The 25,317-nt window shown below is 32.8% G+C and overlaps 2 protein-coding genes, 2 long non-coding RNA genes and 1 pseudogene across 4 annotated transcripts; 1 reads left to right on the forward strand and 4 right to left on the reverse strand.

Annotated features, from left to right (window-relative positions):
* Window positions 1-762: 762 nt before the first annotated feature.
* LOC125591700 lies at window positions 763-4,425 on the reverse strand. The gene is made up of 7 exons (XR_007327800.1): window positions 3,390-4,425; window positions 2,974-3,163; window positions 2,719-2,876; window positions 2,550-2,630; window positions 2,295-2,369; window positions 1,918-2,225; window positions 763-1,796 (listed from the first exon to the last, which is right to left on the reverse strand). It is a non-coding gene; the product is annotated as an uncharacterized LOC125591700 (long non-coding RNA).
* Window positions 4,426-7,843: 3,418 nt separating this feature from the next.
* LOC106412996 lies at window positions 7,844-9,756 on the reverse strand (annotated as a pseudogene).
* A 2,425-nt stretch (window positions 9,757-12,181) lies between these two features.
* Window positions 12,182-17,453, forward strand: LOC106414998 (starch synthase 3, chloroplastic/amyloplastic). The gene is made up of 15 exons (XM_013855588.3): window positions 12,182-12,508; window positions 12,956-13,019; window positions 13,117-14,187; window positions 14,267-14,481; window positions 14,562-15,011; window positions 15,253-15,360; window positions 15,442-15,551; window positions 15,635-15,740; window positions 15,811-15,981; window positions 16,041-16,169; window positions 16,247-16,429; window positions 16,495-16,626; window positions 16,704-16,815; window positions 16,947-17,070; window positions 17,148-17,453. The coding sequence occupies exons 1-15, from the start codon at window positions 12,395-12,397 to the stop codon at window positions 17,275-17,277; spliced, it is 3,219 nt and encodes a 1,072-aa protein (XP_013711042.1). The 5' UTR covers window positions 12,182-12,394; the 3' UTR covers window positions 17,278-17,453.
* A 1,550-nt stretch (window positions 17,454-19,003) lies between these two features.
* LOC111206228 lies at window positions 19,004-21,028 on the reverse strand. The gene is made up of 2 exons (XR_002658380.2): window positions 19,388-21,028; window positions 19,004-19,292 (listed from the first exon to the last, which is right to left on the reverse strand). It is a non-coding gene; the product is annotated as an uncharacterized LOC111206228 (long non-coding RNA).
* A 197-nt stretch (window positions 21,029-21,225) lies between these two features.
* On the reverse strand, window positions 21,226-24,890 carry LOC106414842 (ankyrin repeat domain-containing protein 13C-like). Its single transcript, XM_048766358.1, has 3 exons — window positions 23,105-24,890; window positions 22,283-22,984; window positions 21,226-21,865 (listed from the first exon to the last, which is right to left on the reverse strand). Exons 1-3 carry the CDS (start codon window positions 23,633-23,635, stop codon window positions 21,554-21,556), a joined length of 1,545 nt encoding a protein of 514 aa, XP_048622315.1. The 5' UTR covers window positions 23,636-24,890; the 3' UTR covers window positions 21,226-21,553.
* Between the last annotated feature and the right edge of the window lie 427 nt (window positions 24,891-25,317).

Below are 25,317 nucleotides of genomic sequence, written 5' to 3' on the forward strand. Positions count from 1 at the left end.
ATTTTCAAATTATCAAAACACTTAATATATCAACAAAAGACACATAATATCTGAAATTGAGGAAATAAATATATTCAAGGGTGGCATTTTAAATAATTTTGGATATGTTATGGATTAATTTTGAATATTGTGTATTATCTAATCGGGTTCAGTTATTTAATCTCTTTCAATTTAATATTTGTTGCAGTATTTTTATAGATCTAATCAGATTTAAGTTCTAGTATTTTGAATCGTGGATTTGGGTCCAGATTTTATACCCAGCTCTAATATAGAAGACATGTTATTTTCTAACAATTTGATTGATTTAATTAAAATTTTCTTGGGTCGATAACTTAAAAAGTCTTCAAATGAATCGCGGAAAGCAAACTTATGCCGTTATATTATATATATTTACGTATATGTAATATATATATATAAAGCTAGTAAAAGTTACTGAATTGATATGTTTAATTATTGCATCTTTAAATAATATTCTTTTAAGGATTTTAGAGAACTATATCCTTGAGTTGTTTTGTCAAAATTGTAAAATTTAAATAGGAACTAAAATAATATACTAAACTTACTCTTCCTTAACTCGAACGCGTACGTGAAAATATTTTGTGCTCAGTTCAGGACGACCAAATTTAGTTCATATCTTAACTTTGTCACCGAAACAAAAATCTATGCTTTTGCATATTTCTCAATGTTCTCGTAGACTTTCAAAGAGTATATTAGCTTCGTCTAATCAGTTAATTGTTAGTTTTTTGCGAAAACAAAGTATCATAGACTTTAAAGTTAGACTCATATTATTGTAACCGTACATAAAAATTTGAATCTCCAATAGACACCAATAGATATTGATATCGACCTTCATAATTAGTTTGATCTAAAGAGGTTCTATCCAATCTATAGCAGAAGATTATAAAAACTCGAGAAAATATTGATTTTCCTCCTCAGTGATATAAAACCTTCACAAGAATTGTCAAAACCAAGAAGGAGATTAGGCCTCTGAGCTGCAGCCTCAATAGCAGCAAAGAGGATGAGGGAACTTGTTGATCTGTTTTTAGGTTATGCTGTCTCCCTCAACCTCTCTTGATTCATATCCTGGAGATGCTGGAAGCGGTGGAGGATGAGGCGGCACCAGTCAGTTCAAACTCAAATTCTCAGACTCATCCATTATCTGCTTTTTCATATTCCCACCAAGAACTTCAGCTTCACCAGATACAACCAAAAGATGGCACATAGCTGCTACTGAATCTAACCCTCAGACTAAAGAGATACACCTAAGACTCTACTACAGAATTATCAACGGCCACGTCTACTCTTCCAATTTATCTTGTACGTTAAAACAACTATAAACTTAACTGTAGAAGAAAAAGGCAAGTAGCTGTAACTTCTAATCGTCATTTACTGATAATGCAAGGATAATGCAAAACATTACAGCTACTGGTTCATATCCCACCCGCTCTGTATATGGCTATACGAAAAATCTCTCATCAGATCCACCACTGGCCTTGTTGTCCTCTGATTCCTTCCGTTACGCATCAGATTTCGTTTAGTGGAGATCATGGAATAATACCTGAGATGAGATCCGCCCCATGGCTTATGATAACATCTTTTGCATCATGTAAGTATCTCAGCCTCGAGTACCTAACTCCATACTTCTCTACAATGTTTTTCTACATCTAATCAGAATCACTAACACAGCTCAATATTTGAATGTTGAAATCTTCCACGTAAGCTTATGTTGTAGACTGGACCAAATATGAGGTATCACTTCGAAATGGCAGGTTCCATGTCACAACTTTGTCCTTTGGCTACAAATATGAATAAGCAAAAATGAGTTGGACAGTTAGTTCTTTTCACATACAGACGTAAAAACATATTATAAAGTAAAAAAAATTTAGAGCTATTTGTGTTGTAGTGTAAGGATCCTACCTGAGAAGTACGATCCCCATCCTCTAAATCTTCAACCACTACAGCCAATAAAAGTTAGCATAGGGCCCAAAACAATTCTAGAACGCTCAACAAAGAGAAGTTGAGTGACTGTAATGAGTGTACTCCTGATCTGATAACACAACACATCAAATGATATGTCCTCTTACACAGAGGTCTGCATTCATCCATATCAGCTTAAAGTGATAAGCTTCCGTGGGTTTATGCTTCCATAGAAACCTGGTTTCTTGTTGATCAGCGTGGAAGAAGTTGAACGCCCATCTCCTTCTATCTTTATGGATATGCTGATTCTGTCAACAACAAAATATTATCTTTGAGTAGAAAAGATGTATACACATATAAAGAGTTTATGTATTCACCTCATCTGCTGCACATAAACTTCGAGATCAACGTTTGTTTTGGGCTTTCAGGCGAATAGAAATCGAAGATTTCATCTGAAGACAAATCCAACTCATCAAAAGGGTCCATTACTGTAAACTGATTCTCCTCCCTCATTTCTAATATATATAGTCATATTTTCTCATCCCCTTCTAGTATTTGAGCACTACTTGTTAAACGAAATCTAAAGCAGAGTAATTCTGCTAGCTTTATGGCTAGGAGACAGTAAGGGTTACCTTTCTTATGAGAACAACATGGAAGAGGAAAATCTGCCGCATGGATGTTTGAACATAAGCCGTTAACAAAAACGATATAACCTGTAAGAAAACAAAACATTACAAACTTCATAAGCGAAGAGAAGTTGCATAAGATTTTATGAGAGATAAGCAAGTGTGAAGAGCATACTGTACATATATTGTAGCAAGAGCTCATTTAGGGAACTCTAGATAAAGCCTTCGACTTGAATGAGCTAAAGATTTATGTTTCAAGTATTTGAGAGAGAGAGAGGCAATACACACCATGATCCTCTGATTATACCAAACACACAAAGAGAAAGCGTATGGCTAAACAAACAAACAAACAAAATAACAGTTTTAGATTTAGGTGCTAAACCAACTAACCATTTAGTTTCTATTCAGGATATAGATAACGGGATGATACCAAGGATAACTCATGTTACGCTACATGTGATGGTGTTGACTCGCAGATTGAAGCAAAGGAAATATCTTGGAAATTCTCATAGCATAAGAAGAAAAAGTGATGACCAAATGAATCAGGGCCTGCTCGAACGTTGTTCTTGCGCTATGCAGATCCTGAAAGTGAACATCAATTTGCCCATTTTCCGTTGGTCCTTGAAACACATACCAATAGAAAATGTAAGCGTAAGAGGAAGGAAAAAGACACAGTCGGTATGATTCTGATGAGTTTAGAGGTCAATAGTTTTTAAATTAGAGACCCAAAACTTTAAAGCTATAAGATCACAACTTTTGTAAAAGAAACAAAGCAAACAAACTGAACTGCTCAAATTCGGTTATGGATTGTTTTATCATCAAAACAGAGATTGAGAATTACAAAACCTGAAAAAATAGATGACAAATCCTCTCCTGTAAAGCGTCATCTCCTCCTTTTAAACCTCCAACAACCTAATTAAACACCAGATCAAGAGCTTTCACCAGGTACGAAACCAAAGATCTGAAACAGAGGAAGTGAAATCATGAACCAAACTTTAACCGTAAGCTCCACCAGTGATGGAACTCGAAGTCCTCCATCTCCCTCACAATATGATAAAAATATAAAAGAAAAAGAAATCACAGACAACTCCCAAGAACACTTTTCAAAGAAAAATGTACAAAGGTTAAGTAATGTTTTGTATGTACCAGGAGTAAGGCGTTCAGTGACTCACCAAATATGAAGTAATTTATTTTTACAGTAAACTGTATACAGAGGTAAAGTGATGGATCCAAAACCGAACGCCGTTACTAACTACTCGTTTTCTCCGGAGGCGATGAAGAGATATGGTGGTTTTAGTGAGAGGAATTTTTCGTGAATCAACCACCGTCTTATATAGTGAGTAAGGAGAGAAGGAGGAAAGCTGAAAAAAATTGAGAAAAGTTGTTTTTTGCAGAGGTAGACGATTCGGGAGAAGACCAAGGAGATATTGGAATCGGCGTGGTGTTGAAAAGGTTTTTTTGAAAAGAGTGATTTGGTGATGTGTTTTTTCTTTAATGACTTGCCAATTTAAAAGTCTCTCATTGGTCAATTTTTTTTTCTGACGTGGACACCCTCAACGATGAGGATATCTTGCTTTTAGTATTGTATTGATATGATTCAGTTAGTTATTTATGAATTACGTTCACATTTGACTTTGGTTCTTTGGTTCAGATAAATGTGTGTAAATCTATACAATATCTTATATAGAAAATAGGGGTGGACGTTACTTACTTAAAAAAATATAACATATATTTTCTACATCAAAATATATATATTTTGTAACCACCACTTTAATTCCATAATGATCCGAATCCACTAGATTATTTTGTAACCACCACTTTAATAACTTACTAGGATAAGACATGCGCCTTGCGCAGGGTGAGTTTATTTATATATATATTATCGATAGTTTTTTTTATATATATGATCATTTTATTTATATATATAAAATATTTTTTTTGTTATTATATAATTTTTTTCCGATGGATCGGATCAATTTTTATTAAAAATAATGGAACAAAACTATAATTAATACATCATGGGTTGATCGGATTGGACATTAAACAAATTATAACATAAAAACCTTATTTTTTCCATCGAACACATTCTTGAAAAAAGTGAACAGTATTGTTTTCACAGTTGAATTATTTTGAATTTTATCTTCCATATGGTTGTGAAAGCTTTCAAATCAACCATCGAATTGATACATGTCATTTTAATGTTTTTAGTCGTATACTTAAGGAAAACTTACATTTTTGTAATTTAAAGTCGTTTTAAAAAATTCAAAATATAACATCTAAGAAAAAATCTAACATATAAGAAAAATCTAACATATAAGGTGTCCTCATTTTTGTATTTTAAAGTCGTTTTTTTAAAAAAAATAACATATAAGGTTTCCTCATTTTTGTAATTTAAAGTCATTTTAAAAAATTCAAAATATTACATATAAGAAAAAATCTAATTTTTTATTATATGGTTAATGTTATTGTTTATTTTTTTTAATAATATAAAATTAAACAAAATGAAGGAGGATGCAAAAATTGTTATCAAATCTTTATTATTCATAATCATTAATTGCCATATATATGTAAATCATATTATGTAATTTCGTAGCTTTTATTTAGGGAACGAATACACACTTCTTATATTTTAGGTTAATATAATGTTCTCTAGTGGACATTAAACAAATTATGACATAAAAACCTTATTTTTTTTCCTCGAACACAATTTTGATAAAGTGAATAGTATTGTTTTCACAGTTGAATTATTTTGACTTTTAACTTACATATGGTTTTGAAAGCTTTCAAATCAACCATCGAAATGATACATGTCATTTTAATGTTTTTAGTCGTATACTTAAAGAAAACTTACATTTTTGTAATTTAAAGTTGTTTTAAAAAATTCAAAATATAACATATAAGAAAAAATCTAACATATAAGGTGTCCTCATTTTTGTATTTTAAAGTCGTTTTTTTAAAAAAAATAACATATAAGGTTTCCTCATTTTTGTAATTTAAGGTCATTTTAAAAAATTCAAAATATAACATATAAGAAAAAATCTAATTTTTTATTATATGGTTAATGTGATTGTTTATTTTTTTAATAATATAAAATTAAACAAAAATGAAGAAGAATGCAAAAATTGTTATCAAATCTTTATTATTCATAATCATTAATTATCATATATATGTAAATTATATTAGGTAATTCTGTAGTTTTTATTTAAGGAAAGAATACACACTTCTTATATTTTAGGTTAATATAATGTTCTCTAGGACATTAAACAAAATATGACATAAAAGCCTTATTTTTTCCAGCGAACACATTCTTGAACAAAGTGAACAGTATTGTTTTCACAGTTGAATTATTTTGACTTTTATCTTCCATATGGTTTTGAAAGCTTTCAAATCAACCATTGAATTGATACATGTCATTTTAATGTTTTTAGTCGTATACTTAAGGAAAACTTACATTTTTGTAGTTTAAAGTCTTTTTAAAAAAAATCAAAATATAACATATAAGAAAATTCTAACATATAAGAAAAATATAACATATATGGTGTCCTCATTTTGTATTTTAAAGTCGTTTAAAAAAAATATATAACATATAAAGGTTTCTTCATTTTTGTAATTTAAAGTCATTTTAAAAAATTCAAAATATAACATATAAGAAAAAATCTAATTTTTTTATTATATGGTTAATGTGATTGTTTAAGTTTTTTTAATAATATAAATTTAAACAAAAATGAAGAAGGATGCAAAAATTGTTATCAAATCTTTATTATTCATAATCATTAATTCTCGTATATATGTAAATCATATTAGGTAATTCCGTAGCTTTTATTTAAGGAAAGAATACACACTTCATATATTTTAGGTTAATATAATGTTCTCTAGTGTTATATAATTATGGAATAATGTGACACCATTAGATTAAACTATACTTTATATTAGATGCTTTAGAATTCTTTGAAATGAAATTTAGAAGACATTTAGAGTGCCACCTAGGATTTGAGGTTTTTTTTAATTAATACAAAATTAAAGTTCTAATTTTTCAAATGCTTCTCAATTAATATATAGGGGATATAACTTATTTCTTTTGTTTATTGATTACAAAGAAATAACTTATACGACTTAATACAACAAGTTTGTTCATTAAATGTTCATAAACCGTATTGGTTTCTATAACCAACTAAAAATTCGTACGATATTAATGATTTGTAACTATATTTTGTTATTTTTAAAATATATTTAATAACTGTTTAAGAATAAAGTATAAAATTAATATGTGAAAGACTATAACACAAGTGTATAGTTACGCAACATCACAAATTCAATATAATTATCAAAACTTCTTACTAATAATTAAAAATATATATATTTTAGGAAAAAAAATTTGATTACAAAGAAAAACATAAATAAAAATATTAAATTTCTAAAAAATATAAAACAACGGATATATCTACCCTTTGAAAAGGCGGATCAAAATCTAGTTAATCAATAAAATTAATTATTTGACCTAATTACATATATTCAGACTTCTAGCCTAAATCTCTGTTCAAAAACGCGGCGCTCAGGACCGCATAGTCGCCGGAAATTCGCTCGTCGGCCTCTGTCTACCGCGATTTGCTCTTTATCGGACAAAAAATCGGGATTTAAAAAAAAACTCCAGATTTTGTTCATTTAGACTTAAAAATCGAAGTAGATCTGTCTATTTTACCTATAAATACAAAAGAAAATAGAAGAAAACAATGAAAATAACATAAAAAATGAAACGGCCGCCATTATTAGGGTTAGGGCCGCAGACACATGAGGAAGAAGATGAATATGAAATGACTATTCTACCTTCATTAATGCTTTAAAAATAAAAACCAATTAAAAAACGAACTCCCTGGTTTGAACCCGGATGCATTAACTATAAATAAAGACCACTAACCACTGGCTATCAAGGATCTGATGGTTATACTTAAAATATCTAATATATATATATATATATATATATATATATATATAAGCTTTAAAATTAGGTTCCGATTAATCCCCGCGTACTCTTTGATTTTCTCGTTATGCGATAGGCCTGGAATTGCCGTCCGACTAGCGCCTAGCATAGTTCGAAACAGAGGCCTAAATACTCGATACTGATTCTGGGCCTTAAAACTTATATTCAAAACTAAGTCCAAATAATAATTTTATTTCTTTTTGGCTAAAAATGGTAATATCATATGATGTTCAGATTTACAGTAAGTTAAATCTAAAGTTGCTCTAGCAAGGCAAAAAGAAAGTAAAAACAAGATAAAGCAATAACGGTTAAGAAAACCACAGAATTTTAGATTATCCAACTAGCAAGGAGAGATTTGAAATTTCTTCCTCACTGCTGACTTGAAATGGCAGATACGTACAAACACTACTGCTAGTTCTCTAAATTTCAATTTCCTCCTCGTGTAACTCTTTATTTAGTTGAGAGTGTTTTTGCTCTATGTATTAATAGAAATATGACACATATCAACAACAAACGACAAAAAGTCTACTTGGTAAATGCAAGAAAAAATATAAGCAACTATTAAATATATTTTGGGTCGGTCCGCTATTTCCAGTGAATTATTTAAAAGTTGATAACTTATTACGTGGCCACAAAGGTGGACAATTGTACTCATGTTTGACTAAGATCAAATATCCATGAAAAGAAACCTACCGCAATGTCATAAGTATTATCATCTTCACCAAGATAACGAAAGAAACGATCACAATCAGAACTACGCTAGCAAAGCTTCAACGTAAAAGATAGGGCATGTCTTTTCGATGATGACCCTTGCATATCCATTGTTACACCAGCTAGTACCCCACGTGTTTTGAACAATGAAAAACAGCTGGTTATTCTTTGTCCTCCCATGACCAACGATGATCAAAGCGTGCCTTTTCATCCCTTCTTTTGGTTCTTGCACGATGTGGATTCCCTATTCTACAAAAAAAAACCCCAAAATCAAATTAATGTTAGAACTATCAATTATTATGTTTACATAGTAGTATAAAACACAAATCCCTACTTACGTACGTTGTCCTCAAGTAGGCTGAACTTCTCATCCATATCAATACTAATCCCGATAGGACCTTGAGTCGGCAGTAGTGTTAGGATATCCTGAGGAGTGTGGCCTTGGGTTTTTCAACAATTCTCGCCTTGATCGTGTACATCTACAAAACAAGTTAAAGACACAATAGTAAGTCAGAACTCAATCTTACTAGTAAGCATAGACATATTTTTATAAACAAGAATCTATATGTCCCCCCCTAAAATAAGACTGAATAAACAAACGTATCGAAAGGAAATGGACAAAAAAAATCAGAAAATAAACATTACTTGAGGAAATGGAAATTCTTCTGCTGGGTCTCCGTCTTGAAGTGCTTTCCTTGCTTGTTCCCGTCGAATATCCGCCTCCAGTCTAGTTTGGTTTTGTACACCTTTTCCTTTGTTGTGTTTTCTTCCCACCGTGCCGGTGCCGATACCACTAGAACCATCACCACCACCGTCTTCCATTTCTCCTGTAGAAGCAGGAAAATCAAACAAGCAGACATATCTTAACCATGAACATCCAACAATCAACAATCAACAATCAACATATATATATATATATAAGAATCGATTTTAAAATATATAAAAAAATCACTAAATCTTCATGTTCAGTGTGATACTTTGTTTGCATTCACCTGTCAAATGCAGTAGAGGTATGTTGTTCCCTTGACTCGACTCAACTCTCGTTTTTATTTCTAATTAACTGAGATTATACAATGTGGACTCCCCAAATTTAGCTACGTAGTCAATTTATACACAGAAGAACTTTCTGGATCCTAGTGCAACAAGTGAGGAGGATCCCCTTACACGTGTTAACTGTTAATCATCTAAGGTGACCCTCAATGATAAAAGCGAATCATGTATTTGTTATGCAGTACTATTAGACAGCTCCTCTCTTTGCTTTTTGCAGCCTGATACGGCTTTCTTGTCGTTTACAGACGAGGAGATTGAGGTTGATGACCGTTGGTGATGACAGACTTTGGGCTTCGTATTTTGGGCTTCTACCGACCCTAGAGCCCACCGTTTATCCCTCCCATACTCTATACTTTTTGTTACGAGTGGGTACTTCCGAAGTTGCATCCGAACCCGATCCGAAAAATCCGAATCGAAATCTGAACCGAAGTAGCAAAATATCCGAACGGATATTGAATTAGGAGAGATTAGATATCCGAACCCGAATGTATATTCGAAGATAACCGAACATATGTATAATTAGCCTTATATTTCTAGTTTACATCTTTCATTTTATATAAAAAAAATAATATTAATACTACACATACTTTAAGTTCATATGATATACATACAATTACGGAGAAAATAATTTGCTACTCACTTAAAATGCATGTCAAACTTTTTATTTCAAGAAATAACAAAAAGTTACATCCAAAATTTAAAAACAATAACCAAATTAATGTCTTTTTAATTTCAAAATGTTATGTCCAAATCTATTAACCCTTCAATCTATTAAAAATAAAAAAAATAGTTAAGTGAAAGTTACATTTTTAAATACAAGAAATTTGAGAAATGAAAATTTTAAATTTTCTTTTTTAAAATCTAAATATATGAACCCGATCCGAAATAACTGAATCCGAATTAAAAATATCTGAACCCAACCCGAAATACAGAAATAGCCGAACGGGTTCTACATCTCTATACCGAAATACCTGAAAATCCGAAATATCCAATCCGAATCCGAACGGATACCCGAACGTCCACCCCTGCTTTTTGTATACTCTCATAGTTGCTCGGCGAAGGGTCTTAAATGAATAATGTAGACTAGGTTAAGACCCGCGCCTTGCGCGGAATGAACATTATATATATAAATTATTTTATATATTATATGTTTATAACATATTATGAAATAATAAATATATATTGAATAATTAAAAAGTCATTATCTACTACTTATATAATTAAATTAGTGCGGACATATAAATAAATTTTATAAATCGAAAAAATATTTTTTCTATTTGATATGATGTATAATTAAATTTAAATGATAGTAACATACATATGGTATATTTTAATATTAATATTTATTGGATGATGTTTTTTGCTCATATTTGTTTTTTATCATTTGTATCTGCTATAGAAAAAAATCTAAATTAGTGATAACAAAATTTTCACTATGGGATTAATTGTTTACGTAATTTATAACATTTTAAAAAATTAAGTCGTCAATATTTTTTCAAAATTTTTATCAAAAAATGTTCAAAGTAAATTTAAAAATTAAGATATTTATGTATTTTTATATGGCATATAGTTTAATTAAAAATGATACATAGATTTATATATCTTTTATTTTTGATACTTATTAAATGAGACTTTCAGCTTATATATTTTTTAATTATTTGTATCATGTCATAACAAAAGTTTTAAATCGTAGATCACAAAATTTGAATGTGAAATTTTTAACAGTTTTAGTAATTTATACTCGTTTTTAAAAATTCAAAATATAATATATAAATAATTTTTAAAATTTTTATTATATGGTTACTATGATTGTATAATTATTTTAATAGCTTAAAATTAAACAAATATAATTATAATACACACTTATTTTTATCAAATCTTTATTATTCAAAATCGTTAATTGTCATATATACTTTAGCCACATTAGGCAATTCCGTAATCTTATTTAAGGAAATAATGAAGCACATTAATATTGTATTTATTGTGGTTTAATAAAAAGCTTATTATATATTTAGATGGACCAACCTATTTCTCTAATGATTCTAAGAATCATTATAGTGATGACACGTGGCTACAAAAAAATGTTGCAATGCTTCTCAAATAATATATAGGGGATGTTAAAACCGTGAGAAGGCTTGGCTTAGGGTCAATCATTATCCATCTATTTTCTAAATTCCAATAGATTAGCTAAAACTACACTCATACTCTTTTTCTCAAATTGCTATTAGAAAACGCTTTACAAAAAATCAAGTGGCTTGTCATTGTACAACATATCATAAAGAATCTAAGTTTTTAATGAACCATTACAAAAATTTGATTTCAATGAAAACATTATAGATCCACCAGTTATGAACTTATATTCAGTGCCAATGAGTTCAAATTGTCAAATATGATATGTGTTCATCTTATATTGATATGATTCAAATAAATTTTGGGTACCTAAAGAATTTAAGTTAGCATATATATACTCTCAGGAAAAAAAAAATAGTTAGGAGGAGTTGAAGTGATGAGGTTGAGCGTTTGCTTAAGACGGCAAGATCTTTGGAATATGCAGCTAATGATATTGATTCTGAGAAATTTAAGTTTGTGTCCGATGATGATAATTAATGTTTAACCAACGTTCTAAAACAGCTTTCACCAAGATATTAAACCCACTGAATCATTCGGAGAGTCTTCTCTTGAGAGTGAGTGGAGTAAAACTTCCTATCTTGTACGTACACGTGGACCCTTTGACGATTCTAATCAACGGTCAGTGTTTGGAAAAGAGGATCCGGTTAGGCTTGACGTGGTGGACTTGTGAAATCAGATATTGGTTAAACACGTGACGCTTATGCACCGGCCAAGCGATATCTTTGTCACGAGCTAAGAAGAACGAATCACATTTTACTAAGCACATGATAAGGTTTAAACATTTTTCATTACATGAAGTAAAGTGGTGTTCAGCATTATAATAATATTAAAATAAGAAATATAGAGATTAGTTTCAGTGATTGAGAAACGGCTTGGTGAGAGGCAGTGGAGGGGATGCTTCAACAACAAACATTCTCTCTCTTCTCAACAAACAGTTTCTTCCTTTCTCTTTCCCTCTCTCTCGTCTCTTCTTTGGGCAGCCATGGAAGTGTGTTGGCAGATTCAGACACCTACGAGTCTCGGACCGGGTTTCCAGCAAAAGGGTCGGCTCAAAATCAATACTTTTATTGGTTTTCTTCCTCGCCCCATTTCTAGTGTAAGTCTCCTTTACATTTCTACCACAGTTCGATGCTCTCTGGATTCTACTTTTTTGGGGAATTGAAGTGCAAAGTGTTCTACTTTTTGCTCTTTTCGATTAGGAAATGATTAGTTGGGATTGAAATTTGATAGAAAGTTAGTATCTTTTTGAAGATTCAACTCTGGTAGGGTCTCTGGATTGGGAATGAATCTCAACTTTTAAGCCCCATTTCGAATTGACAGATTATAGAAAGTGAGTTAATTTCTGTGGAAAACATCAAATCCTCACTGCATTTAGAATCTTAACATCTGAAAAAACAAAGTTGAAGGGAGAGAAGATTTTGTTGATTATTATTAAGCTTTAAGTTAGAGCTGAAGATTCAAGGAATAAAAATGTGACATCTTTTTATAGTTTTGATTATCCATTTTTTTCTGCTTGTAACCATCAGACATGTTTGGTTATCAGCTTGCTTCGTTGGAAAGCCAATACAACTCAAATGGGTTTCTACATCAGATCACAGCAACTGCAGGTTTAACATCCAAGAATCGGTTCACAGACTTTTATTGTAACTTCTCATTGTTGATTCCTGATTCAGTCTTCTTTTCTTTTTTTTTTGGTTTACAAAGATTTCTCAAGGAAGAAGCAAGGAAGAATGTCAGCTTCAGGGCCCAAAAGCTCAGCTCCCAGAGGGTTTGGGAGAAGAACAACAGTAGGAAGTGCTCAGAAAAGAACTCAGAAGAAGAACGATGAAAAAGATAGCAATGCAACTTCCACAGTAACTAATGATGGTTTAGGTGTCAGTAAGCTGCCTGAAGCCAAAGCTAATGTACAAAAACAAGGTTCTCCTGTTATTGGTGAGAGCATTGTGTTAGAAGATGAGGCTTTGGTTGAACAAAAGTTGAAAGCTGAAAGAGAGAGTCTCCGTAAGAAGGAAATAGAATCACTTGCGGAGGAAGCTTTGGCAAGAGGCGATAGAATGTTTGTGTATCCTCTTGTGGCCAAACCTGACGAAGACATAAAAGTGTTTCTCAACAAGACTCTCTCAACTCTGAGCAGCGAACCAGATGTTCTGATCATGGGGGCGTTTAACGACTGGAGATGGAAGTCTTTCACGAGGAGATTGGAAAAGACAAAGGAGCTCCATGGAGACTGGCTGTCATGTCTCCTCCACATCCCCAAAGAAGCTTATAAGATGGACTTCGTGTTCTTCAACGGACAAAGCGTTTACGACAACAACGACTCAAAAGACTTCTGTGTAGATGTTAAAGGAGGGATGGATAAAGTTGAGTTCGAGAATTTTCTTCTTGAAGAGAAATGGAGAGAGCAAGAGAAGCTAGCTAAGGAAGAAGCTGAGAGGAAACGGCAAGAGGAAGAGAAGAGAAGAAACGAAGCTAGAAAGGCTGCTATTGAAGCTGATAGAGAGCAAGCTAAAGTGGAGACTCAGAAGAGACGTGAGATGATGCTACAACCAGCTCTTCAGAAAGCTGTTGTCTCATCTGAGAGTGTTTGGTACATTGAGCCAAAAGATTTCAAAGGTGGAGATAAAGTGAAGATATACTACAATAAAAGCTCTGGTCCTTTAGCTTATGCCAAAGAAGTATGGATACATGGAGGGTTTAATAACTGGATTGATGGATTATCTATTATTGAAAAGCTAAAGGCTGATTCAAAGAGCGAAGACTGGTGGTTTGCTGAAGGTATGTGTATATATATATGAAGCTTTCTTTATCTTCTTGAATCTTGTTAAATTGTTTATTTTTTCATTTTGATATGTAGTGATAGTGCCGGTCAATGCTCTAGTCATTGACTGGGTCTTTGCTGATGGACCGCCTAAAGAAGCGTTTCTATATGACAACAATAGTCACCAAGACTTCCACGAACTTGTTCCTCTAAGAACTCCAGAAGAGCTTTACTGGTCAGAGGAAGAGAGCTTGATGTTTAGGAAGCTTCAGGAGGAGAGAAGGTTAAAAGAGGAAGCTATGCGTGTCAAGGTTAGTATCCTGTTTAACCATACATCTAACTATATATGTACATTATCTTCTTCTTCTTCATTTTTTTTTTGCTTTGGCAGATGGAGACAACAGCTCGTTTGAAAGCAGAAACTAAGGAGAGAACACTTAAAAAGTTTCTTCTTTCTCAGAAAGACGTGGTGTACACGGAGCCTCTAGAGATTCAAGCGGGAAGATCCGTGACGGTTTTCTACAACCCTTCGAACACGGTTTTGAATGGGAAGCCTGAGATTTGGTTTAGAGGCTCTTTTAACCGTTGGACTCATCGGTTGGGTCCTTTGCCTCCTCAGAAAATGGAAGCAGCAGATGATGGAAGCTCCCACATGAAGACTTCAGCTAAGGTTCCATTAGATGCTTACATGATGGACTTTGTTTTCTCCGAGAAAGAGGATGGTGGAGTGTTTGATAACAGATATGGTTTGGATTACCACTTACCTGTAGTGGGAGGTATTGCCAAGGAGCCACCGTTGCACATTGTTCATATTGCTGTTGAAATGGCACCCATTGCAAAGGTAAACCGTAACACCACCGCCAATGCTTTACTCTATTTTTTTCTTTTTAAAGTAGAATAACTCATAATAGAGTTGAGTTATACTCCAAGTGGTACTCTATTTTAGAGGATGAACAAAAAATAAATGAACTCGGAAAATAGAGTACCATTGGAGCATTTTTACTCTAAAGTCTAAACTCTATTTTAGAGTGAAAAATAGAGTAACAAAAAACATTGATTTATGTATGTTTTGTTGCGTGCAGGTTGGAGGCTTAGGTGATGTTGTCACTAGTCTATCTCGTGCTGTTCAAGAACTAAACCATAATGTAGATATCATCTTCCCAAAGTATGATTGCATAAAGTACAACTTAGTAAGACTCTATATACCTTCTCATACTTCCCTTTTGTGTGTATGCATCTCTCTTTGTACTTACATTGTGTGAAAAAAATAGGTGAAGGACTTGCAGTTCAACAGAAGCTATCACTGGGGAGACACTGAAATAAAAGTTTGGCATGGCAAAGTGGAAGGCGTTTCGGTTTACTTCTTAGATCCTCAGAACGGGTTAAGCTTTATGCATTAAAGCTAGTTCCACAGTCCCATTCATCCTCTATTGATAACATGAAGAAGTGTTGTTCTTGTTGCAGATTGTTCCAGCGAGGATGTGTTTACGGTTGTGCAGATGATGCAGGAAGATTTGGTTTCTTCTGTCACGCGGCTCTTGAGTTCCTTCTCAAAGGAGGTTTTCATCCAGTAAGTCTACTCGTTCATATAGAGAGTCTTGATACTTTGTTTCTAACGTGTGGGTCTCAACATTCTACAGGACATTCTTCACTGTCACGACTGGTCCAGTGCTCCAGTTTCATGGCTGTTCAAGGATCATTACACGCATTACGGTTTGATTAAAACACGCGTTGTCTTCACAATCCATAACTTGGAGTTTGGAGCAAGTGCTATTGGTAAAGCCATGACATTTTCAGACAAAGCCACAACGGTAAAGTCCTGAAAACATATCTGTTTACAAAGAGATTGAAAATGACAACACATGATCAGGTTTCACGAACGTATGCCAAGGAAGTTGCTGGAAACTCTGTAATCTCTCCGCATCTATACAAGTTCCACGGAATAGTAAACGGGATCGATCCAGACATTTGGGATCCATACAACGATAACTTCATTCCGGTAAAGCTTCATAGCATCCTCTCTCTCCTTTCTACATCTTGTGATGTTTGAACTACTTTGTGTGGTTGGTTCCTTAGGTGCCTTACACTTCAGAGAACGTAGTAGAAGGCAAAAGAGCAGCCAAGGAAGAATTACAAAACAGGCTTGGACTAAAGAGAGCCGATCTTCCTCTAGTGGGAATCATTACACGCTTAACTCACCAGAAAGGAATACATTTGATCAAACACGCTATTCGGCGTACCTTGGAACGCAACGGACAGGTCCATTTCTAGCTTGTCTTGTCATGAACTTTTTCACAGTCCTTACTAGTTTTCTTGAAACGCAGGTTGTGTTGCTAGGCTCAGCTCCTGATCCAAGGATCCAAAATGATTTCGTGAACTTGGCGAATCAGTTGCATTCTACACACGGTGATCGAGCTCGGCTTGTGCTTACCTACGATGAACCTCTTTCCCATTTGGTAAACAAAAAAAACTTACAGAACCTTTGTTTCACTACTTTGCTTGGTCTAACTCTTTTTGTGTTTTACTTCTTTAGATCTATGCTGGGGCTGACTTTATTCTTGTACCGTCAATATTTGAGCCGTGTGGACTGACACAGCTCATAGCTATGAGATACGGTGCTGTTCCTGTCGTAAGAAAAACTGGAGGTAACGGTTTTTTTTAGCTAAAGCTTTACCTGATTCCCTTTAAAACCGAGCTGACTTTAAGGTTGTTAACTATGGTTTTATTTATCTTTGTCTTTATGACAAAAAAAATAATCTATCTTTGTCTAATATAGGACTCTATGACACTGTTTTTGATGTGGACCATGATAAAGAAAGGGCACAAGCTCAAGTTCTAGAGCCCAATGGCTTCAGTTTTGATGGGGCTGATGCTCCTGGTGTGGATTATGCACTCAACAGGTAAAGCAACCAAAATCTAAACTAACACTCTCTTTGATTGGTGCATTACGGTTAACTTGTTTTTCTTCTTCTTCAAGGGCGATATCGGCTTGGTACGATGGGAGAGAGTGGTTTAACTCGCTGTGTAAGACGGTGATGGAGCAAGACTGGTCATGGAATCGTCCTGCACTTGAGTACATTGAGCTCTATCACTCTGCACGCAAGTGAAGAAGAAAAAAAAAAACAGGAAAGTTGTAAGATCAATTTTATTTGTATGTACAGAATATAGAAGGTTTGATCCTTTCTTCTCCGTGTAACATTCCCAAAGCATTCAAAGATCATATGGATTATTATGCTTTTTGTAATTTTGAAAAAAATAAAGCTAAGCAAAGTTTATTTATACATACCACTGTTATATTTCTGTATTTATTTCTAACTGAAATGACTTGTAATTTATATTTTCCAAAAATAAAAACCTCAAGTCTGATTACATTATAGAATGGAAAATCGAGTAGATTTAGAACATTTTTTTTATTTCAAACTCTATTTTATGAAGTGAAATCGAAGATGCTGTAAGCACAACTTTTTCCAACACTTGACATTCATGTGCAGTTATCATTTAAGTTAATAACAAAATAGTCAGTTTTGATATTTATAACGTATTTTGCCAAACGTTAGTCTTTTATAGTTACAAAATAACAGTTTTTGTGTTTATTCTTTCTTCATGCACGTCAATTTCCTGGAAAAAATAGACCTTAATATATTAATAATCGAGTAAACAAATTTTTGAGAAAAATATGTTTTTTTATTTTTCTTTTTGGATGTTTTAGTTTAGTACTCCCTCTCTGTTCTGTTCTGAAATGTAAGACGTTTAGAATAATTTTTATGTTCTAATATATAAGATGTTCTCATCTTTTTTAGGTACCTTTAAATTTATCAAAAATTGTGTAGCCAATCAAATTTAATAGTTCTATTTTGTAATTGGTTGAGTAGTTTTTAGTTTATAATTTTAATGATATTTTCTAAGTAAAAAGTAATTTTCTTAATAAATGTGTACTACCCAAAACATCTTACTTCTTCTGTTCTGAAATGTAAGATGTTTTGAATAATTTTTATGTTCCAATATATAAGATGTTCTCATCTTTCTAGGTAATTTTAAGATTATCAAAAATTATGTAGCCAATCAAATTTAATATTTCTATTTTGTAATTGGTTGAGTAGTTTTTAGTTTATAATTTTAATGATATTTTGTAGGTAAAAAATAATTTTCTTAATAAATATGTACCATCCAAAACATCTTATTTTTTAGAACAGATGGAGTACATTTCAGAACATATGGAGTATATAATGCTACTAGGATTTTGGGTCAAAAATCAATAAATGTATGCAAAAAATAGTTAGTGAAGTGGTTTAATGAGAGACAATGAAGTAATGTTTTGGTCACATTTGGTTTGTCCTATGACTCCTGTATGACAGACAAGAGAGTCCTTGTTGTTATGCCTTTTTATTTAATTCCCACATGTCCTCCTTTTCTGCTTCTCATTAAATCTCCATTGAACCACTTCTTGTTTTTCTATGACCTATTTTCTTGGACTTTAACTGTACTGAATTTGGTATAAATTTACTTTTCAGGACGACTCTCGCATCACTAAATCTTTATTGCGAGAAAGAAGTCTACCGTCATGTTTGATTTTTATTATTCACATAGTTGATCAAGTCGTTGGACATCGTCTGGGAGACTGGAAACAGTACAGTAAAGAAAATGTTTCTTTTTCAACTAAATTATGAATAATCCTAACATACTTCCGGAGAATGTTTACATTTTGTCACAAACATGTTTCCAGAAAATGTTGAACGACTTGATGCAATTTAATATGTTTAAACCCTATAGGCTATTGATTATTTCGAGTGAGTCCACAAACAGACTTCCTAATTGTCGTACGATTAACGGAAAAGCTGTTAAACCATACACTTATTAAATAAATAAAACCAAGACAAATCTGTCTACAAGTGCAGATAATTACAAACTAAAAACATATAACTTTTTAGAATTGTTGCAACATTCTCACTATTGTAAATCACGACAACATTTACGATATAGCTACAACTTCTACTCCCTTAGCATGTTACTACATATTCTTTGCTTGAAATTCCTTTGATACTTTCTAAAAATAGAAGTGTTTTCGCCCTTGTACTTGGATTTTGTGGTTTGTGTTACTTGTTAACATCATCTACCTTGGAAGCTTTCAAAGTAAAACAAAAAGAAGGTATTAAGAAATTATCAAACTGGATATCATTCAGAATGGAAAACAATTTTGTTAAAAGATTAACAGTATACCTTAAAGAAGACTGACAATATACTTTATAAGTTAATAACCATCTTTGCCATGTTGGTTTTATGCGTGATATTGGCACGGCTCAATCGAACAAAACCGATCTCTAATAGCTAAGAGTACGACTATTTGATTGAACCGCACTAATATCTCGCGTTACCTTTACATCAACACCAGTCTCACCCGATTATCACTAGTCAGCTCCAGAAAATCGAGAACAAAAGAGTAGCATCAACTATACATCAAATCAAATTATATAAGAAATGATTGTCGGCACAAAAAACTTACTTTACCGGGAAAGGTCACTGGATCCTTACAAAACTCTTAGGCAACGTCAAAAGTAGTAAGGAGAAGAATCAAGGGAGAAAAGAAGAGTTTGGCTATTTTACAAAGTCTATGGGACTGCGAAGTGAAGAAGATGATATAAATATGAAGATGGTTGAAGAAGAAGAGACTATGCATTAAATTAGACCAACAACCCCATACCAAAAAGGAGGTTGTTTATTAAATTTGAACTGTTTCTATAGAATACTTTTTTGAATATAGGTATTAGTATGTGTTCTTGTTAAATTTGAATTGTTTATACTAGTGTGTATAAATATATATATATATATATATATATATATATATATATTTTACAATCGATGATATCAATTATCAAAATAATTTCAGATGAATTTTCCAAGAAATTCGTTGTCGCAGTGGCCTAACAAATTGGTCTCTGATAACATCTAAATATGTGGCCTAACCACCTCAAACTCTTCTATTTAAATCAATATAATATGTTTCTTTTCCATTAAATATGCATTTAGTTATTTTATCATAGAGAAAAAGAGAATTGATTGGTTTCTTATTACATGAACTGAACTAATCCATTTGTAGCCCCGACAAAATAAGCATGAACTAATATCCGAAGTTTTCATCACGTATTTTACTGGTGTTTTATACAGTAATAAATTGTTGTATATATTTATTTTGTAATACGAGTATCTGATTCTAAACTATAAACAAATGAACTATGGATGATACATAACTAGATAACGATTAGTTAAAGGAACTCCCACGACCTTTCAATTTAGTATTTATGAGGTTTGTGAGAGAACGCAAGGCATGTTGGTGGGGTTATGTCACTCCCAATATACATTTGAATTTCGGAGTTAATATGGCTCATCTTTCCAAATATTCTCCCTCGCTATTTATTTTTTTTCTTGTTAAGTTCCTATCATTTATTTAATATTTCCTTAAAATGTTCAAATATTTTTGTTATGTACCTATGACAGAAAAAAGAAACAAATGCATCGTCTTCAAAAGTTCACGAAAGTGATCATCCGTTTACAGCGTGAACATGTGTTTTAACTACGTACTAAAACTCTTGAATAATCTAGTATGAATCTAAGAGATTATGAGTTAAACTCACGTTGAAAATTATATATTTTTCTAAAAAGAGTTAAATTAAAATAGTTTGGACCTCCCAGTAGGGAACATCCTCTAAATTTTTTATTTAGAAAAACATGTGCGTTTATACTTTTACATGTACTAATGATAAGGCATACAAAGAAAATGCAAAGATTAACCTAAATTTTAATGTGAGCTTTAGACCCCAAAAAAACCCATGTAACGTTTGCGTTCAGATCAATTATTTTACTCTATGCTTTGGCTATATATATATTTATAATTGGAACTCCACTTATTATTATCATGGAAGATAACAACTTAACACTACTCATCAACGAGAGTTAGGTGATTAAGAACAACAAAATGGATCCATTCTTCATGGTTGACGAGTTTACATGTGTGTTTAGAAAAACACGTGTGTTTATACTTTTACATGTACTAATGATAAGGCATACAAAGAAAATGCAAAGATTAACGTAAATTTTAATGTGAGCTTTAGACCCCAAAAAAACCCATGTAACGTTTGCGTTCAGATCAATTATTTTACTCTATGCTTTGGCTATATATATTTATAATTGGAACTCCACTTACTATTATCATGGAAGATAACAACTTAACACTACTCATCAACGAGAGTTAGGTGATCAAGAACAACAAAATGGATCCATTCTTCATGGTTGACGAGTTTACAACAACAACAAAATGAAACACATAGTATTAATCATCTATAACATTAGCCCATTAAAACATACAGCCCAAGTAGTTCGATTACCTGATTAGTCTGACTTGCTCGTCCACTTATACCCTGCTGGTATTGCAAATGGATCCACCATTTGTGCCTGCTCCTTCTTCAACCGTCGCTGTAAGCTTTTCTTGGTAGCCTTCAGTCTCAGCCAAGAGGGTGTTGAAAATGATCGCCTTGAAGTTGAGGTTCTTGTATCGGATTCCACGTCGCATTGGTCTTCGACTCCAGCTGAGATGTGGCTCGGGCTTGACACTGGTGTGTAGAACTGATCCATCGACTGGAGAGCCACGAACTTGCTGAATGTTATGACTACCTTCACCGTTGGGATCACCGGTATCGACATCTGGTTCCCACCAAAAAATAAAACAAAATATAACTAATCAGTACTGTCTAATATTGGTTTACCCGTTAAACCAAGATTGAAAACAAATCAAAATATTTAATAATTTGTTCCCAATAAATTGTAATTTAGAACGAATTAAGCTGCGATGAAACCATTTAACAGACTAAAATCTCCATTTCTTAAAGAGTTATCAAATGGTACGTCCGATGCGCTTAATTAACTACCATCTAAACATAATTAAAATAATCATACCGAATCAAACCAAATTAAATGGGAGACCAAACCGAAGACGGTTAGTGTCCCAATCTTTGCTATGTTGCCACATCAGCGCTAATTCTAAGTCATCCAATAATATTACGACACGTATGATAAACTGTTATTGGCGCAATTCGTTCATAAAATGCGCCATGTTTATACCTTTACCGGGAAAGTTCCCGCCGGGAACTTAACGGTGAGCAGCTCCGTCATTCTCCGAACGGCTTCAACATTAATGGCTAAAATATCAAGAACCGGAAGCAGCTCCTCCGTCGTCAAAGGAAAATCATTCGTTAACCAAACCGAAGGACTCAAGCTCTTTACAGTCTCCTTCTCTTTGATCCTTGGAACAGAAGCCGCCACCGGTAAAGAAACCGACTTTCTCCTCCTCTGAGAAGACGACGACGACGGCTCAAATTCTTTATCCTCCACGTTAGTACAACTGAGCTGCCTCATTAACGAAGGCGAGTTCTGCTCTATTTCTCCGGCGGCGACGACAACTTTCGGCGACTTTAAACTGAAACTCACGTTCTTGATCTCGTAACGTTTCGCTTTCCACTCTCCAACGGTCTCAACCTTCTCTTTCCCTCGCCAGTTCTTCATTACAACAACCTCTGCTTTCGTAACATCCATCTCTCTCTCGCTAACCGTCTCACCCGCGTTTTCAAACGCGTTTAGTATCGTTTTCTCTTCTCTGTTCAACACAAGCAACGTACCGGGACTACTAGACACGTCATCGTCACTTAAGAAAAGAAAGCTCTGGTTCGCGCGTCGAATTTTAAACCGGTCGAACCCGGTTAACGACATATCAGCGCGTAGATCTCCGCCTTGTTTCCATATCCTGTAAGTATCGGAAGGAGCGACCTAATGAATGAAAATGAATTGATTGAATTAATTAATTTACCAAAGTTTGTTACAACCGGTTAAGCAAAAGAAAACTTAAACCATGTTGGTTGTCTAGTAGTAAACCGGTATAGACACAACCTTCCCGAAGAACGGGATCACGAAGCTCTCGAAGCTGATAGATATCTCCATGTAGAAGTCTCTCATGCGGCCAAGAACCGCGATCAGACACGGCAGCCTCCGTCTCCACTTGCACCAACCCGAACGCCGCTGATGCCGGAGAATAATCTCCGTGATCTCGGCGTTCCCGCGGCAAACCGCCTCGTCCAAGGCGTTCCCGCCGGCGACGTTCCGAAGCGCGGCATCAGCGCCGGCGGAGGATATCGTCTTCACGGCGAAAACGTCGCCGATGCGCACCGCTAGATGGAGAGGCGTTTCTCGGAACGGAACGTCGCGGCGGTCGATGACGGCGGAGATTATCTCGGCGACTCGCTCTTGGCTTATCGAGTCGGACTCCGTGTGGATTTGTTCCGGCTCGGTTAGTTTAGGCAAGGACGAGACGAGACAGGTTAAACCTGCGTGGTCTCCTAAAACGACGGCGTAATGGAATGGACTGTGGGCATAGTCATCTAGAGTTGTGGTTGGTATCTTCACCGGCGAAGGCTTTGCCATGTTATTTCCGGTACTGATGAGTTAGAATAACTCTGAAGCAAATAAGTATGTTTCTGTATTCATCTAGTCAACAGTCAACGCAAAAACAATTAAATCCATAACTCTTTAGCTAAGTGAAAACTTTTATTACTAGATTTTTTTTTGACTAACACAGTTTTTAAATTATAGAATTTTTATCCAACTTATTAGTTTATATTTTATTAATTCAAAAAATCAGCATAATAAATTACTATTTATGTTCTTATAAAAATTAAAAATATTTTAGAAAACATCTTTATACAAATATTTTGCTTGATTAGTATTTGATTGTAAAACGTTTAAATTTTTTCAAAAAATTATAATATAAAATATTATTTCTAGATAATAACACAATATATATAAGAATTATCTTACTTTTCCAAATATGTTTTTTTGACAATTTATGATATTTAGTTATCATCAGTTATCTTATATAACAGATAAATATGATATCGTTAATATAAATTTCGCTTTATTTATATAGTAAATTAAATATAAAAATTCATTAAGGATGATATTGATATTAACTGCTATAGAATTTAATGCCAGAGATTCGTTGCGAAAAATCAATTCGAATATAGATATATTTATAGTGACTTTGTAATGTACAATAATGATATTCACATCCTAAAATAAAAAAATAGATCTATGTGAGAAAAGAAAAGTTAATCAAAACAATTAGTCAATTCAAAACAAGCCAATTAAAATTATGACTGGTTTATTTTATTATACCAAATTAACATGTCATGGTCAAATATCAAGTAATCTATACTATTATTTGCGAAGTGATTTTTCGCATTCGGACACTCACGTTAAAAGTTAGACTGATTAATATTGTGTGTGTCTTTAATGAATAAAATATATAAATTAATAAATTAATCAAAAATAAAAACGAATTTCAAATTTATTTTATCAGATAAGTGTTTAAAATTATTAATAGTAAAAGTATCCAAATCTTAAAATATATTATAAAAAAAAAACAATTCCTATAAATATTGTGTTGTTATCCAAAATATATCTTGTAATAAAAAGTTAAAAAAACAACTAAATGTTAATCAAGTAAAATTCTTAATTTTATATAATTTAAAAAAGAATATTGAGTGATTTTTAAGATTTATTTATTAATAATGAATATAGTGTATAAAGAATTGTGAAGTGATTTTTACATTCGAGCTCTCACGTTAAAATTTAGACAGGTTAATATCGTTTATGCCCTTAATAAATAACATATATAAATTTTAAAAAAATAAAAACGAATTTCAAATTTATTTGACTAGATAAGTGTTTAAAATTATTAATAATAAAAGTCTCCAAAATATATTTTAAAATAAAAAGATAATTCCCATATATATTATGTTGTTATACGAAAAAACCTTGTAATAAAAATTTTAAAACTAAAAAATAAATTTTAATCAAGTAAAATTCTTAATTTTATATAATTGAAAAAATAATATTGAGTGGTTTCCAAGATTTATTTATTAATAATGAATATAGTGTATAAAAAAATTTCAAAAATTTATAATACGTAAAAAAAATTAAATGAAAACATAAATAATAATTTATTATTATTGTTTTTATTTTGTAATATATGTATTAATAAGTAATTATAAAATGTTTATGTCCGCATGAGCATGAGCGGACGAAATACCTAGTGAATCATTATG

Source organism: Brassica napus, chromosome C8 (genome assembly GCF_020379485.1).
Source record: "Brassica napus cultivar Da-Ae chromosome C8, Da-Ae, whole genome shotgun sequence".
NCBI lineage: Eukaryota > Viridiplantae > Streptophyta > Magnoliopsida > Brassicales > Brassicaceae > Brassica > Brassica napus.